This window comes from Bos grunniens, chromosome 4 (genome assembly GCF_055505025.1).
Source record: "Bos grunniens cultivar Pamir isolate PY7600 chromosome 4, Bosgru_T2T1.0, whole genome shotgun sequence".
Taxonomy (NCBI): domain Eukaryota; kingdom Metazoa; phylum Chordata; class Mammalia; order Artiodactyla; family Bovidae; genus Bos; species Bos grunniens.
In genome coordinates, this window is record NC_141168.1 from 76,441,883 (window position 1) to 76,459,658 (window position 17,776).

The 17,776-nt window shown below is 38.9% G+C and overlaps 1 protein-coding gene across 2 annotated transcripts in view; it reads right to left on the reverse strand.

The window, feature by feature from the left end:
* GSAP (gamma-secretase activating protein) overlaps positions 1–17,776 on the reverse strand; it is a 101,466-nt gene that overhangs the window by 71,112 nt on the left and 12,578 nt on the right. For both annotated transcript variants that reach the window (XR_015162724.1, XM_086397077.1), the window contains exons 4-11: positions 15,835–15,904; positions 15,484–15,537; positions 11,274–11,362; positions 6,549–6,618; positions 5,036–5,085; positions 1,773–1,877; positions 1,490–1,549; positions 145–188 (exon numbers count right to left, since the gene is read on the reverse strand). Coding sequence is in view for 1 of the 2 variants with exons in the window: in XM_086397077.1 (XP_086253203.1) it covers positions 145–188; positions 1,490–1,549; positions 1,773–1,877; positions 5,036–5,085; positions 6,549–6,618; positions 11,274–11,362; positions 15,484–15,537; positions 15,835–15,904 (542 nt within the window). In the remaining variant the exon portion in view is untranslated. The remainder of the gene's footprint in view (positions 1–144; positions 189–1,489; positions 1,550–1,772; positions 1,878–5,035; positions 5,086–6,548; positions 6,619–11,273; positions 11,363–15,483; positions 15,538–15,834; positions 15,905–17,776) is intronic.

Below are 17,776 nucleotides of genomic sequence, written 5' to 3' on the forward strand. Positions count from 1 at the left end.
AACAGAAAAGATGACAAACACTCCCTCACATAAACAGAACATCAAATTATCCTTTTAGCAGTATATCACAGATTATGTTTAAATATAATCATTCTGTCCAGAAGTGTCTATAAAAATAATAATAATAATTTAGGAGTAACCTACTTGAATCCTGAGTCACTTAATGATATATCCAAGGGTGCTTCAAACTGTCAAAAAATCAGGTGATAACAAAGCAAAAGATGACATTAGTTAAGTGATAGTTCTGGAAATCAGAGCAAACCTGACGACACTGTGCTTACATAATGATGAAGAGCTCCTAACGAGCATTATCTTTAGAGGTTATTTCACAAATCTACATAGAGAAAGTCCACTGGGAATATTCTGGAGTCTACATAAATCACAAGCTTGATGTATATTTACCAATCATAAATATACATCAAGATTTTGCTTCAGATTTGACTACTGTAGATGGGCTGTGTAATAAGTCAATTGGAAGGAGTAGGCTTTTATAGGACACAGATGATTGTGTAGGAAATGGTATCTTTAGAAAAAGAATGAGTGTGAGTCCAAAAAAGGGGGGGGTGGGCAGGAGGAGTAAATGAAATTCTTATAATGGTATGATGTCAAACTGCATTAGATAGCAATATTAATCCTAGCCAGGAAGAATAATGTTCTGTCCATCACAGATAAAGATACTTATGACTCCTCACTACAATGATACTTCTCACTATACTCCAAATACTTTTCCAGGAGTGATTCTAGATTTTTACTAATTAAACTATATCCTCTCATCGACTTTAGACTCAATCCACCATCCTCACACATCCTTTTGGGTCAAATGACGTGTAATCACGTACTACTGACCACACCTACCACATACTGCTGCTGCTGCTGCTAAGTCACTTCAGTCGTGTCCGACGACCCCATAGACAGCAGCCCACCAGGCTCCCCTGTCCCTGGGAGTCTCCAGGCAAGAATACTGGAGTGGGTTGCAATATACTACCTTCTAATAAATACTACCTCCTACAAACCCTCACTCTTAACCACGTTTCTTTATTGTGAAGCATTCAGTTAGCAGAAGTTCCCTGTGTGTGCTCTTCTAATCACCTATATTAACTGCATCTACTATAAGGCTGAAGCTTTGAGCTGACAGAAACTATATTACTTGCTCATACAAGCTATTAATACATGATCGAGAATGCTAAAATGCTCTTTATGATAACTTTCATTAAAAAGGAGTAATGGTTAGTATAAGGGTTTCCCTTGTGGCTCAGCTGATAAAGAATCCACCTGCAATGCGGGAGACCTGGGTTCAATCCCTGGGTTGGGAAGATCCCCTGGAGATCTTCCAGGGAAAGGCTACCCACTCCAATATTCTGGCCTGGAGAATGCCATGGACTGTGTAGCCCACAGGGTCATAGAGTCAGGTGTGACTGAGAGACTTTCACACAAATCACAAAATGGGTATAAAATTTCACCATATAGCCCAGTCATTTTCCAGACGTACCATTAAGTTAAAGTGCTCTTCAGCATAAAACTGGATGCATTTTAAGACACTCCTTGATTTCTAAAAGAGAAAACAGAGTAAGTAACAAAGGGGGAAAAAAAAAACACTAGAGAGAGAGAAAAGGAAGCAACAAAAAAGCAAACAGTAATGAAAATCTTCATTATTTGTAATAAACTTTGACTGCTCTCATCAATGAAAATGAAATAACTAATAAATTACAATAATGATAATGTCAAAATTAAAACACTCCCATAAAAAAGAGAGCCAGTGGACTAGTTTTTACCTTCAGATCAATATAGTATAATCTCTGCTCTGACATATCCCACTGAGCCCAAACAAAATCTTCGGCTATTCTCTCTCTTGGGAGATGGCCAGAATTTTTAATTACCTAAGGAGGCAAAGAGATTTTAGAAATAAATAACTATTTTAAAGGAGAACATATTTGGGTTTCATAGTTATTTTGAATATTCTATCTTTATAGTACATGTAAATATTTCCACAGTTAATTTTTAGTTGCCACCTACCTCCAACACATACACATGGAAACTCTTTCCAAAAAAAGATTTAAGGTATCATTTCATTACTTGCTCTTCACAACACTCTGCAATAAACTATTTTATTCTTGTTCTTAGTTAGACAGATAGGCTGGGGCTGTTGAAGCCAAGGCCACACCTATCACAAATCAACAGGTAGGCAAATAGAAGATTCAAAGCTTCCTGTTTTGGACATAACACACTCAAGTATCTGCAGTCTAGAGGGCTTTACTACCAAAGGTCGACTGTGAGGACAAGGGAATACTCAAGCCTAGGAGAGGGGAGTACTGGGCAACAATCCTAGATCTGCCATAAACACTTCATGTGGCTTTGGTCATAGTTCTTACCTGTCCACCTTCTACAATGAGTATGATGATACTGCCCATTTCTCAGCAATACTTAATTATTCATCCTTTAAGATCCAGCTGAAGCATTGCCTCCTGTACAAAGCCCAATTTCACCTCCTAATATGAAGGCAAAGCTCCCCATCTCTGTATTTCTGTCACTTTGGCATGCTTCTATCACATTTATACTTTAATTAATGCTATAAGTCTACTCCAATGATTATGCACTCTTCTACAGCACCTTTATATTTTCAGTGACTTGACTGTTTCTAGTATGTAGTAGTACTCAAGAAATACTTGTCAACTAAAGGGAAAGGAAATAAGGTATGCAAGGGTAAATTGAAAGAAATGCTAAATGTAATACAAGGAATTCAGAGTTCATTTTCCTCAAAATGCTCAACAAGCAAAAGCTATACTGGAACAGGTAAGTAAAGAATGAAGACAAGTTGATGTAAGAGAATAAGGAAAAAAAGGGATGGACCTTTTTTTGATGGTCTGATGGACCATCAGAATGGTCCATATTTGTACCTAAACCCTCTCTAATCTCAAACAGGATTTCTCCCCTGAGGCTAAATTGGAACTCAAGGGAGGCACAGGGCAAGCAGAATCATACACCTCTATTTCTGTTTGCCTGGTTCCATCACATTTGCTGGAAAAAGATCTAAGGGTACTTATCTGACTCTTAACTTTGGGAAACCCATCTTGTTTCCATCTGATGGCAACCAAGGTTCATATAGCAGTTCTTTCCTCTCCAGAGTTACCTCACCTGTGTGAGTCCACATTGTTGTGTTTCCTGAAAATGCTGGGATAAATATAATACCATCACTTTTATATAGGGATGTTAGGGTTGTTATAGGGGTTATAGGTTGTTATAGGTTGTTATAGGGATGTTAGCAGTGCCTCACAGAAGGGCACACGTGGATGAAGGTGTGCTGGGGCTGTATCATCTTGGCCAGGAGAATCTTTCCTGGGCTTCTGACAAGTGCCTCCTGGCCTCACTCTCCCAGCAATGTCTCTCGCGACTCCCAACCCCTCTTCTCACCAGCAGTCCTCTGTCCATTCCCAGTTCCTGACTCCAATCTGTTTATTTAACTATCTCCAAATCCTCACTGATGGTTTTGGGATTTCGCACCTTGGTCGTTCCTCTCTGGCCTGACCATTTCCAACCACTGGCCTTATCTTTGCCCTCCCATCCATCTGGGGCCCAGAGCTTTAGTCACACACTTTCTCGTCATTTCCCAGCCAGGCGTCTTGATTTGAGGCTTTCGATCATAGATACACAATTAACAAATGCCATTTCTCATTTCAATTTTGTTCACAGAATTTAAAATTAAAATCAGAGAAAGAGTATTCTGATGTAGACCATTTAAATATTGAAGGAAATCATTTTAATATCAGTGACATCACAAAAACTGTCAAGAAAAAAGACAACCTAGCAAAAATATACACAAGAATATAACTAAACAATTTTCAGAAAAACAAATTCACATACCCAATAAGTGTAGAAAATGTTCAAACTCAACAATACTAAAGGAAATACAAACTCAAATAATAATGTTCAGCTCAGTTCAGTTCAGTCGCTCAGTAACAAACCCATCAAACTGGATTTTTTAAAAAGGGAAACACATCTATTACTGGTATGGATACAGGGAAAGGGTACTTTTATATTTTGCTTGCAAAACTAAATTGTTACAAGTCTTCTGGAAAGTAATCTGGCAAAATGTGTTGAAGTTTATTAAATGCATATAACCATCAACCCACTTATCCATCCCTGAGGGTTTAACTCAAAGAAACATGTGTACCAAACATGTAAAGTTAAAAACATTTGAAACGATTTGTAATGTAAACAAATAAAAGGGGGGAAAAGGCAATCAAGTGAATATACATCCACGGAAGAATGGTGACAAAATTGTGTACATCTATGCCAGGGACCGTTTGCATTTCTGAAGACAATGCACTAAGCTACTCTAGGTTGCTCGGCAGTAATTCCACAAAGTTCAATAAGGAAAGAGTGAATAATAAACAAACCTCTGGGTGTATCAGGGTGGGGATGTGAGACACAGAGGTATGGAGAAAAGTATGAAAAGATACACAATACACATGGTTGTGAACAAAAGTTAGAGGTGAAGAGTCAAGGGGGATGTGGAAAACAAGCAAAAAAGAAAAGAAAACTGAACTATATAGAACCTCAGTATATATGCTATGATCTCATTTATTATATGCATGCTTATGTATACAAATTAAGAGAAATCGTATCTCTGTTTAGAAACCTACAGGGATACCCCTGATATGTTAAGCAAAAGCAAAGGCAGAAAATTAATATCTATACTATGAATCTATTTTAGTAAAAGCAACTGAATCCCAGTATCTGTGCATCGAACCCTGGGCGAGGTACAAAGCATGGAAGCATCACTCAAGGCTGTCATCAGTTATCTCAGGAGACTGATCGTGGTGGGGTGGGGGGTGGGGGTGGGCGGTGAGATAGATATGAAGGAGATAATCAACTCCTTTATATATCTTGTATTATTTCACATGTTATAACAACCAATCTATAACTTGACACCAAATAAAGTAGAATGTTTCCATAACATTAATACATCCTTAATAGTCTAGAAATGCTACTCTTTATGGGAAAAAACTCTGAAGCAAAAGGAATTTCAAATATTTACCACTCTATTTCCATCTTCTTGGACAACTTGGATATGAAATTGTTCAATATCTTTTAAAAAAAGAAAACAAAGACAGCTTAACCTTCATGAAAAATATGAGTACTTTTTTTCACCCAACAGTTGTGAACTTTTTTTTAATATATAAAAGCAAAGCAGATTAAACAATTGGCTGAAAAATAGTACTATCACAGATGGCAATCTCACAAGAAAGGTTCAAAACAACAACCCACCTTTCTCCACCCTCCCTTTACAGTCTGTGTCAAGTCCAGCATTTACTCTGCTTCTCAATACCAACAACACATGAAGCATTTAACTCTGCTACTCCCCTGGGTTAGCTGAACAAATGTTTCCCTCCCCAATACCATCAGTCTTATATAGGGCTCATTTGGCAGGGTTTATCTTCAATTTCCAAATACCAAATACCTCTTTATATGAAAACATCATATAGAAAACTCATTATGCCAGATATTAGGGGGAGGTTATTTTTATAGGGGTCATTAACAGAACACTATAAACACTTTATTGATGTATAGATGGACCATTTTTCTCAGTAAGCAGTTTACATTGAGCCATATGTATCTTCTGTTGGTTCTAGTTACAAAAATGTGAAATACATAATTGGGCAAGAGTATTGGAGAGGGCAATGGCAACTCACTCCAGTACTCTTGCCTGGAAAATCCCATAGACAGAGGAGCCTGGTAGGCTGAAGTCCATGGGGTTGCGAAGAGTCAGATACAACTGAGCGACTTCACTTTCACTTTTCACTTTCATGCACTGGAGAAGGAAATGGCAACCCACTCCAGTGTTCTTGCCTGGAGAATCCCAGGGACGGGGGAGCCTTGTGGGCTGCCGTCTATGGGGTCACACAGAGTTGGAAACGACTGATGCGACTTAGCAGCAGTAGCAGCATAGGAAGTGAACACAAACCAAATCTTCAGTCTTGTCCCTCCAATTACAAACCAGCTGCTTCACCTCATAACAAGAAAGACGGCTTCCTATATAAGATGCACCAGTGAATTTTGTCCTTTCTCTATCCCTCCTTCTACTTGAAATCATCATTAAAGGATGTCCCAATCTTATCTCCCTCTACCTGAATTTGACCAAGTCACTATGTATCCTCAAGTTCTGCCATGGATTTCTTCTAGCTTCTAATACTGTTCCCTCTGTCCATCCGAGCCTCTCTCCTTACTTTATAGTTTCAACTGTGACAGACATCCTAAAGAAGGATGGGCTACAGAAGACAAAAATGACTGTTCTACAAACATTCTACCATGTGCCAAACTGGAAATCCATATTTGCAGAAGCCCATCACATATGGAGACAGAGCCCAAGAGAACAACAAGTGAGGCAGAGAGAAAGTCCTTCCACAGGAGTCCTAGGTCTCCAATGGACATCAAAGTCAGTGGACTTTTGGATTGACGAGTGGACAGTTAGAAGCTTCCTCACATTCTATGCTTCACTAGGAGACATGCTGTTCATGAAGTCCCTATAGAAAACCTAAAGATATACTTACATTTCTCTTCTGAAAGCAGTAACAGATGATTCTTTGGTTGAGGGCAACTTTCAACATGTGGGTAGAGGAACTGTAAAAAAGAAATTAAAGTCATAAGCAACTACCTTGCTTACACGATTATTTCAAAAGCTATGTTCAATTACTGTACTACTACATACCATAGAAGGGAATGAGAACCACAAAATAGTTTAGGAAAATCACATTCATACACATACACTATAGATGGAAGCAAGGGAGGAAAAGGAACACTTTCAGGAGCTCGGTTTTGCAGGAGGGGATTGATGGCAGGTCCAACACAATTCCTTTAAACAGTAAGGCTAAATTGTAAGCCATTCCTAGGGATGGTGCTTTTTATTTGGAATATGTAATTCTGAAGTCAATCAAAAACAATATCAATAAACAACATTTGAACAGAAAGTTCCATTTCACAAGCACCAAAAAAGAGTGATCGATAACAATTTCTTATGCAGCTAAACCTAGTGTTTAATTTGAGACCCAAGTAAACAAACTCTCCACGACAACTTCCAAAGTCCCACATCCGAGAGACAAAGCACAACAGAACCAGGGACTTTCCAGGAAAGGACAGTGAGTCACAGTGTGGCATGTGGTGGAGGGTTTACCTCAAAGTATTCAACGACTGCCACTGGAAGAAAAGGCCTGATCCAGCCCTTCCTCCTCCTCTGTGCCTGCCCTTATTTGTCAGCCCACAGGACAAAGCGGGCAGCCAGAAACACAGGCCTGACACCATCAGCTGTGATACTGAGGGGAACCTGGCCATGGGATGACTCCAGTGACTTAAATCCTTCATCATTATAAGAGTAACTATAAATCTGAAGTTTCACTTTGTAATATGAAAGACAGCTCACTAGGTCCACTGGCTAATTTTGGGTTTTCTCTCCAAACTTGAAAGCATAATAAAAGAACAGAACTTTTCAAGTCCCTGTTTTACAGCCTACAGCCTTTTTAAAGACTAGGGAAATTTCTGACAAAATATATTACACGGTATCCTAACTTTTCATAATGCCAAATTAGAATAGATCTCGTCAACTTTTAAAAAGATTTATCTTTTTTTTTTTGGCCACACTGCGGCATACAGGATCTTAGTTATCCAACCAGGAATTGTAGCTGTGCCCCTTGCAGTGGAAGCTTGGCGTTTTAACCACTGGATCACCAGTGAAGTCCCTAGAATCGGTTAACTTTTAAAACTGCTTGTAGTCATTTCCCTTTGAGAAAAGCAAAGCATTAACTCTATACCATTCTTCACAGCAGGGCTTCCCCAATGGCTCAGAGGCAGGAGACCCAGGTTTGATCCCTGGGTAGGGAAGATCTTCTGGAGGAGGAAATGGCAACTCACTCCAGTATTCTTGCCTGGGAAAAAGCCCATGGGCAGAGGAGCCTTGCGGGCTATAGGCCATGGGATAGCAAAGAGTCAAACACGACTGAGCAAATAAGCACACACACATACACGCATTCTTCACTGCAATTAACTCAAAACTGTAAAATAGAAAGCAATGCAAAATTCAGCTATGAGAAGAATATAGAATTTATTTCTGCTGATTTGTGAAACTGTGTACACCAAAAAGGATACTTTGTGTACTGGAGTTGCGGAGAAGCAATGATGAGTTTTCACACAGATAATGGAAGAGCAAATACCCAATGCCTCAGAATAAGGAGAAACTACAGATTTGGTGTTCCCTGGGTCTCCGGAGGTGACCAGGGCCTGCTGGCTTAGGGCTGTGACCTAAACTGATGATCAGTTCTAAACCTTTGCCTGGTCTCTGTGAGGCAATCACGATTTTAAAAGTTCCATTCAGGTGGTTGTTTTTCTTTCGAATTTGAGGCAACCCTGGAGCAAGGCCTACAAGTGAGAATATACATAAGGCAGGCTTCAGACAGAGATCTACAAAAGCATGCAACGATTTTGGAGATTTTGTTTTGTTTGTTTTGTGAGTAGGAAGCTATATAGACTATACTGCTGCTGCTGCTGCTAAGTCGCTTCAGTCATGTCCTACTCCGTGCAACCCCATAGACGGCAGCCCACCAGGCTTCCCCGTCCTTGGGATTCTCCAGGCAAGAGCACTGGAGGCATTCTCCAGGCAATGGCACTAGGTTGCCATTTCCTTCTCCAATGTATGAAAGTGAAAAATGAAAGTGAAGTCGCTCAGTCATGTCTGACTCTAGCGACCCTACGGACTGCAGCCTACCAGGCTCCTCTGTCCATGGGATTCTCCAGGCAAAAGTACTGGAGTGGGGTGCCATTGCCTTCTCCGATATAGACTATATTAGGAAAATAATTATTTTTGTAAATATTGAGCTAGATTATGATCATTAATATTCATTGATGGAAGGTCATACTATAGGCATGTGGACGGGGACAGTGTGTAATTATCCAATGAACTATCTGGAAGGTACAATCATGCTGGTGGGGAACTCTACAAGGGTCCCAGACTGAGATCCGGACTCCGCTCACTACTGTCCTGAAGAAGTTTCTTCACGAAGGCTGCACAGGTAGAGGGAAAATGTACTACTGGAAATCATCATGGGTGTTTTGGAAAGAAAAAGGAAATAGATCACAGGGTAAGACCAAATTTTGTGGACAATGAATGGTGTTTCTCTAAAGGAGAGCAGAATGGAGAGAGGGTGAAAGTGGGGATTTGCCATGGGTGGAGGCTTGGAGGAGTTTATTTCTTCAGAGGCTTGAGCATGAGAGCATGGAGCAGGGCTTGAAACTGGATGGACCAAGATGAGTGTGGGTCTACTTCACATGGATGGGGGTGCAATCATGCACCTTGCATTTTTAATTTTTTTAATTAAGATAAAATGCACATAACAACATTCACTATTCACAGTTTTCACTATTAATAATACAATTTAGTATCTTTAAAATATATTCAGAGTGTTATGCAACTGTATATTTGTAAAACCTTTTTCCTTCCTACACTCTGATTACCCATCCTTCAATAACATCATCATTGCCTACACAGCCCTGGATAAAAATGGTAAAGAAACCAAAAGAACATGCCAGAAAAGGGAAGTGTCCCACAGTCACCCCTGCACTGAGGACAGTGTAAATAAACAGAGTGGATTCCTGGGGGAGGGAATGTAGCTTAGAAGTTCCAGGCCAGGCCCTGTCTGGCAGCAAGCAGCGGCCCGGAGAGAAGCCAGGAGTGGTGGTGAAATGCACAGCCGGAAGGACTGGCTGACAGTGGCCAACCAGGCACATGAGAGACAGGCCGTTCTCCCAACACATACTGCCAGAGGGAGACCCAAGGTCAGAGGCTGAGGATAGGTAGGGTAGGGGGAGGCTACACGAGGTAATTGTTCATGCAACCCAGCAGGAACAAGGGTAATCGATTCTTGTTCTCAGTGATAGTTACCTTCCATCTGTGCCGGCATCAGTGCTTAATCGTTTTCAATTCTTTTTTGACTCCATGGACTGTAGTTCGCTAGGCTCCTCTGTCCATGGGATTCTCCAGGCAAGAATACTGGAGTGGGTAGCCATGCCCTTCTCCAGGGGATCTTCCCAACCCAGGGATCAAGCCCGACTCTCCTGCATTGCAGGCAGATTCTTTACTTTCTAAGCTACCGTGGAAGCCCTATGTTCCATAAGGTCACCACAAACACTGAACTCTGAACCGCTGTTCCCAAGGGAAATAGTGATACACGCTCCTATGAGCCTCTAGCTACAATATTTTTGTCAACAAAATAAAACAAAACTTGGTCTAATGTGTGTCCCTTTTTAAAGACATTGTGGGACTTCCCTGGTGGTCCAGTGGCTATGACTCCGCACTCCCACTGTAGGGGGACCAGGTTTGATCCCTGGTCAGGGAACCAGGTCCCACATGTCGCAACTAAGAGTGTGCACGCTAAAAAGATTCCGTATGCTGCATCAATGATCAAAAGATTTGGCGTGCCACAACTAAAGATACTGTTGATTCGTTAGCAGTGAACTCAGTCAGCTGCACTATAATGCCTAAATGAAGTTTATCTAATGAACACACATATTTTCTCTGTAAAGTATATAGCAGCCTTTTTGCACTTAGAAACATGAAACACTACTTCAGCAATACACTTGGAGGACATTTTAAACATGAAATCAACTGCCAAAGAGTGAAAAACATGGCATTAAGTTGACTATGAACACAATGTTTGTTTATAGTCTGAGAACTGACTCTGAAAGGCAGGGTCACCTTGTTCTACCTCAGCTGGGAACATGTACATTGGGTGACAAATTTTCACGTGTCTACCAATGACTGATTTGGGGGTTGCAAATGAATTTTAGTGGGTAGCAGAATTTGCAAATTCTATGTGCAAGCAATGAGGATTGACTATAAATAAGTCTATTTGTGTTATACACACAGTGCTTCTGCATCAGTGCATGGAGTTGAGAAATTCAGGGATTAATTATGTCATTTAAACACAGGCATTTAACCTGTCAACTCTATGAAACATTAGATAAGCCATTTTCAAAGTTCCTTTCAATGTGTTTTGATATTCAATATTTTATCATGTAAAAACATCTATTATATCAAACAACCATGATGTAACAGAGACAGAGAGCTAGGTTTGAATTTTGATTTCCATGTTTGTGAGGGAAGAGGTGTTCATTCCAGCCATACCCATTCACTGGATTATTCTGAGGATTAAATGTGATAATGTGTATGAAAACACTTTTAACACCACTGTCTCTAGGTTTCATGCCTTTTGATTAAAGAGATCACTTACCTGTACCCAAATATAGCTATCCACTGCTTTTAGAACCTTCACATTGTTAATGGGGTGGATCTCGACCAACAAAGTTAAACACTTTGATCCTATAAAGTAAAGGATGCTTTTAATAGTAGCAAAGCCCAGAATATTACACATTACTCTTCCACATAGGCCTGAACTTTGAAAATGTAAAATGCATTACTTACTGTATTAGTTACTCCACAAACAAAAGCAGTTAGCTTAAAATTGAGACTTCTTAAAACCGCAAAAAAAAAAAAAAAAACACAAATAGATACAGAAAACATCATAAAGGAGGAGTCAATGTACATGGAGTGAGAAACACGTTCCCACCCATTTCTCAGCTATTTTTACCATCACTTCACAGGCCCTCTCAGCTTTTAAGTCTAAATAAATACATCTCAGTTCAGTGTCACTACAATTCTGTAGCACAATGGCAAATACTGTTTGTGTAGGAAAATATAAATATTTCTGATGAATGAATGTGTTAGGGTTGACAGCAACTAGCACAGGGACTGGGCTTCCCTCAGGAAGGCTGGAGCTGCATGGATAAAGACTCACTTATTTCCTTAGTGTCACATCTGAGCAAATGTCGTTAAAGATAGTAATTAGGAGGAAGTTTTGGACACAGGCTAGAATGGGGTTACCACAGATATTCAAAGTTAGACCAAGAGTTTCCCTCCTCAGAAAAGGAGTTGCCTTATATTTGAGTTCTTATAACAGCTCTAATATTCTCATGTGCTTCCTCAATGACTTGACTTTGAGTAATCATTTACAATTTGGGGATGGTACAGCAGCCTGGAATTGAATCAATGCCAGTTTTCACTATTTAAGAAAACAACCTAACAGTATTGCTTCATGTCAAGAAAAAAAAAATGTAAAGAATATAAAATATTTTCTGGGATATTGCCTCACATTTTCAAGAATTGGATATTTCTATAAAAATACCTTTTAGAGTTTACTGAAAGCAAAACAGTGAGTGAGTTATTATATGGGGTCACAAATACACAACAACAAAATAAAATCAAAAGTAAATGTTGTTTGGTCGATGGGTACTTAGAATTAAAATTCCAGGGACAGGTCATTCACGATTCAAAAGGGCTATATACTTCTAATAACTGAGACAAGGTAAAGTGAGATGCCTAGGGAGTCTGCTTGATGGCTCAAAAAAATGGCTCTAAGAATAAGAAATATTGATGTCAAAGATACTTGTGAAGAAAAATAGACTGTGAAATGTGGGAATGACAAAAAAAAAAAAAAAAAGCAATTTTCCTTATTGTCTTAAGTATATATAACTAATTTAATACAGTAAATAGTACAAGTTGATGTTTGACTATTTCATCTCTTGCCCAAAAAGTTTATAGATTCCAACTAGGGGAAAAATCTTTTTAGGGGGCAGGCGGGGGAATATTCTCATTGGAAAAATAACAAATCACCTATATTCAGCTTTTTTGTCAATGAATCTGTTCCCAGATGAGATTATCAGCTAATTTCACTTACCTTTAAAATGCGAGGCTTATTGAGGGCAGGGCAAAATTCATCTTCCTACACTAATTTTTCATTTCTTTAGGGCAGCTCAGATGCTTAATATAAGTAGCTTAATGAAAAGAGTAATTGGACAAACAGAAATGTCTCTCGATAACATACCATGGGCTTTCATAGTGTAACGGGAAGCACTCTGGAATAGGATACTAGAGATATCAATTCTAGTTTAAAATCTGTCGCTAACCTGATATTTATACTTCAATAAATCATGAAGCTTTCCTAGGCCTTGGTGCTTTGTTTTTAGTTTATTTTTGCCTTTTTTTTTTTTTTTTGGCCACACTGAGTGCAGCTTGCAGGATCTTAGTTTCCCAACCAGGGAATGAACCCGGGCCCCAGCAGTGAAAGAGCCAAGTCCTAACCACTGGACTGCCAGGGAATTGCCAGTGTTTTGTTATTTAAAAAATAAAGTGAAGAACTACAGAATCAGATTATTTCTACAATCACTTTTAGCCCTAAAATCCACAGTGATTCCATTACGTGCTTAAAGTTGTCTTAACAATTCAGAGAATCCAGGTATCAATGGAGCCTGGGAGTACATCACTGAAAGGCAAGACAGACCCGGCAGGACACCAAAGCTGTAGGGAGTAGAGCAGCAGGCCCAAAAGGGACAGCTGGATGGACCTCAAGGTGTTACGCTAAGTGAAGTAAGTCATACTAAGAGTGAAATAATGCCATTTGCAGCAACATGGATGGACCTAATGAAGTTAAGTCAGAGAAAGACAAATATCAAGATATCATTTACACATGGAATCTAAAAAAATATATACCAATGAACTTATTTATATAACAGACACAGACTCACAGACATAGAAAACAAACTTTACTAAAAGGGGAAAGGGTTAGGGAAGGATAAATTAGGAGTTGGGATTAACAGATACGCACTACTATATATAAAATAGATAACAAGTTCTTAGTGTTGAGCACAGGGAACTATATTCAATACCTTGTAATAAACCATAATAGAAAAGAATCTGAAAAGAAAAATACATATGTGTGTAACTGAATCACTTTTCTGTACACCAGAAACTAACACAATATAGTAAATCAACTAAAATAAAAGACAAATACCATATGATCTCTTTTATATGTGGAATCTAAAAACCAAATCAAACCAAAACCAAAACCAGGTTTATAGATACAGAGAACAGATCGGTGGTTGCAGGAGGCAGAGGGTAGGAGGTAAGGGGAGAAATGAGTGAATATTTTTGCTTTGTTTAAACTGAATTTAAATTAAAAAAAGAAAAAAAGCACAAGGATAGGCATGGCACAGGGAGGGTGAAGAATGAGAAAAAGAAAGAACCTGGTCTGATGCAGGTAAAGGTACATATTGCGAAATAGTGAAAAGCTTGGAAGAATTCAGTCAAGTCTGGTTGTTTAGAAGCTCTGGTTATTAGAACTTTGCAATTAAAGCAGCTCCATGGAGCATCTGCAGCACTTAACTGACCACAAAGGCTCCTGGGGTCCTGGAGCAGCAGTGGGGCCCACGACACTGCCCACAGGGACCTGCTATGCCTTAGGGAAAATGTCATACCCCAGGAAGGGTGAGAGGGGCAGCTGGGCCTGGCTTCCTGCGTAAAACCATTTCCCAAATGAAACAAGTTTGCATGGCCTCGGTCAAGAAGAGAAGCACTGCTGACAAAAATTTTGTCATAAAGTTTGTAGACCAAGGAACTCTATCTTGCTTATATGAGATACATTATAGTCTGTCTCATTTGCAATGGAAAAATCTCATGATAAGCAACAGTGTTAACACCTTGAGGCAAACTACATTTTATAATCAACTGGCTTATCAAGTTATTCACAAACAAAAAATCAGCCTTCAGCAAAAGGCAAAATATTTACATAATATTTGTTCAAAGGACTAATCATTAAAACAGATCCTATAGTACTTTCTGGTCACATAATTTCTGAAATTGTAGCTGAACAAAAGACCTCCTAAGGGCTTCCACGGTCTGTCTGCAACTCACGTTCATTTACTGCTGGCCTTATTTCCCACCACTCTGCCCTTGTTCACTCCAGTCCAGCCTCACTGACCTCACTATCCTGGAACAGCCAGGGAGTCTACCAAGCACTCTGGCCTCAGGGCCTTCATGCTGGCTGTTCCTTCTGCCAGAAATGCGCTTCCCCATGCTGCCGCTGCTTAGTTGCTTCAGTGGTGTCTGACTCTGCGACCCTATGGACTGCAGCCTGCCAGGCTCCTCTGTCCATGGGATTCTCTAGGCGAGAGTAGGTTGCCATACCCTCCTCCAGGGGATCTTCCTGACCCAGGGATCAAACCTGGGTCTCTTGCATTGCATAGATGCATGCTTGCTGCCCCTCTCCTTTCAGGTCTCTGTTTAAAAACTCCTAGGATCATCCCTCAAACTATCTGGGCTCAAATACTAACCTCTTCCCGACCTTTGGTACCAGCTTCTTTCTGCCTGTAGCACCTGTTTAGTCTGCAGGTGCTAACTGCCTTTTTTTTTTAATATTTCTGTTATTCACTGTTATATTATTTTCTGTACTTTTTTGTTTACTTGGAAAAAATGCAAAGAACATGCCTGACATGACCTTTGCCTTTGTATTCTGAGATAAAGCTATTTGTAAATATGCTTGCAGTTTGACTTAGTAGTTCAATAAATCTTCATCTATCAACAAGTACTAAAAAGTATAATTTCATTACCTGGTTGAAGCTCATTACTCCTTCCTTCTTTAGCAGCTTGAACTAAACTTGTAGCTAATGGAAAAAGAAAAAAAAAAAATCCATCAGCAAATAATCTATGCAGTGGCTTGTTAAAGTTTACCAGATAATACCCAGAATCAGTGAGGGCTCAAAGGATCTGTCAGTGGATGATCAAAGTAAAATACAAAGCACCCTTTATTGTAGGTAGACTCTACAGATTCTTTATTTCAAATCTTATCTCGAAAGTACATCTTTTCCCAGAATAATCAACTATTGTAAAAATTCAATACTTTGAAACTCAAAAAATATAGCTTAGTTCTCGACTTGTAGCAATAAAAGAGTTCAACTTACCCAGCAAAGTTTTCTCCTTGTTGACTGAGCAACTGACAACTTGCAAATCTTTCTCAAATGTATAGAGATGCTATTAAAACAGAAGTATTTTTTAATTTGGAGTTTCATGTTAAATAACAATTTTATAAATGCAAATCCCCACTCAGCTCTTTAGCAAGTATCACTGTGGCAAGCATTTTATTAAAGGACCACCAATGAACCAGTTTATCTATACTGAGAAGTTTCAGATTATTTTTTAAGAAAAAAGTTTGCTATTGTAGGCCATGTTTGGCACTGAAATTTAACCAGGAGACAACACAGTGTAGTGGTTAAAAGCACAGACCTTGAAGTCAAGCTAGACCCAGGCTCAAATCCTAATTCTGTCACTTGCTAGCTGTGTGACTTTGGATGAATTACTCAACCATTTTATCCTCCCATCAGCAAAATAGGAATCATGTTACTACCTATCTTGGGAGATTCTTAGAAGTGCTAAGTTAAATAATCCATGTGAGAATACTTACTACAATGTCTGCCACACATAATAAGCACTCAAGGGCGAGCAATTAGGATTATGAAGGCAAGTTAGCATTTTAATCAAATTACATAACTATGACATCATTAACTATGCCTAAGAGACTGTCACAAGTGCATCTCCTAAAGGATGCCCATATTTAGAACACTGGCAAAGTAATCTGCTATTTTTATTTAACCTGTATTTTATTTTCTTACTGTTTAAATGTTGCAAGATTCTATTTCCTGGAATATCAAAGAAAATTAAAATGGTCATGCAGAAGGAGGATGTGAGATGCAGACTGAGGAAATGGAGACAATCACAGTTATATTAAGCAAACTCTCTTAAAACATATTCAGGGTATAAGGAAAGATAGAATCTTAGACTTCAGGAGAGAATAAGTTAAGAGAAACAGTGACTAGCAGAACTATTACGAAGGTAAATAGTACTTGCAGACTAACAAAGCACTGAAAACATACTAGAATGCAATGGCCAAAAGTTGATAAAAATAAGTCAGGAAAAGTAAACTTGAGTTAATAAGATAGCTCTGAATTCATGTGACAAATTATGGTTTCCTTTATTCTTGCTCTGAGGGATTCTTATTTATAAGTAAGAAGAGGCATGAATGTATATACTTAATTGTAACTGCTTCATCCTTTTAATTATGTAATAACACACATAGTCTAATAAGTGTTTAAAACATGCAAACACTACCAAACAAAAAGTCTAAGTTCTCCATTATATTCACCCTATCCCAAACCCTTTTGAAAAAGAAACATTTTGTAATTTACTCTGTAGTCTTTCAGATCATTCAAAATGAGTTTTTAATATATTTACACACATATGTATTATGTTATTTTCTTGCAAGTTTTTTATAAAACATAAATGGAATGCATTATCCTGGCAACTTGCTTTTTCATGTAATAATGTGTTTTGGAATGACTGTGACAGTGTACATTTATAGACTTCTCAGTCTCTTGATATTTACAAATTATTTTTACATAGACACAAAGGGACCTCCTCCCACTTGCCTCAAGAATTAGACAAGCCTGTCACATTAACCAATGTCTTATGTGAGCTGTCTGAGGAAAGATTAAGAAAAAGAGGCTGGTTCTACAACTGGATCTTTGAGAAGTAATGAGAAGAAAATCAGTGAAGTTCTGCAGAAGCAGAACTCAGAGGTCATTCTGACATTCTAAGCTTCTGGGAAACACACATCCTAGGGAGGCCACTGGACTTCCTACATTCCTACAGAATACTGGATAATTGGTTTGAACCTGTTCAGCTTAAATCTCAAAGGACTAAAAGACTACAGTTGACATTTGGTCCAGGAGTCCTCACGTGTTTTTTTTTTTTTTTTAAAGATAGTATAAAAGGACAAGAGAAGGAAGACAAAGAAATATAAAATAAATTTGTATCTTAAAAAAAGGAAAACCAAAGGCAGTAAAGTAA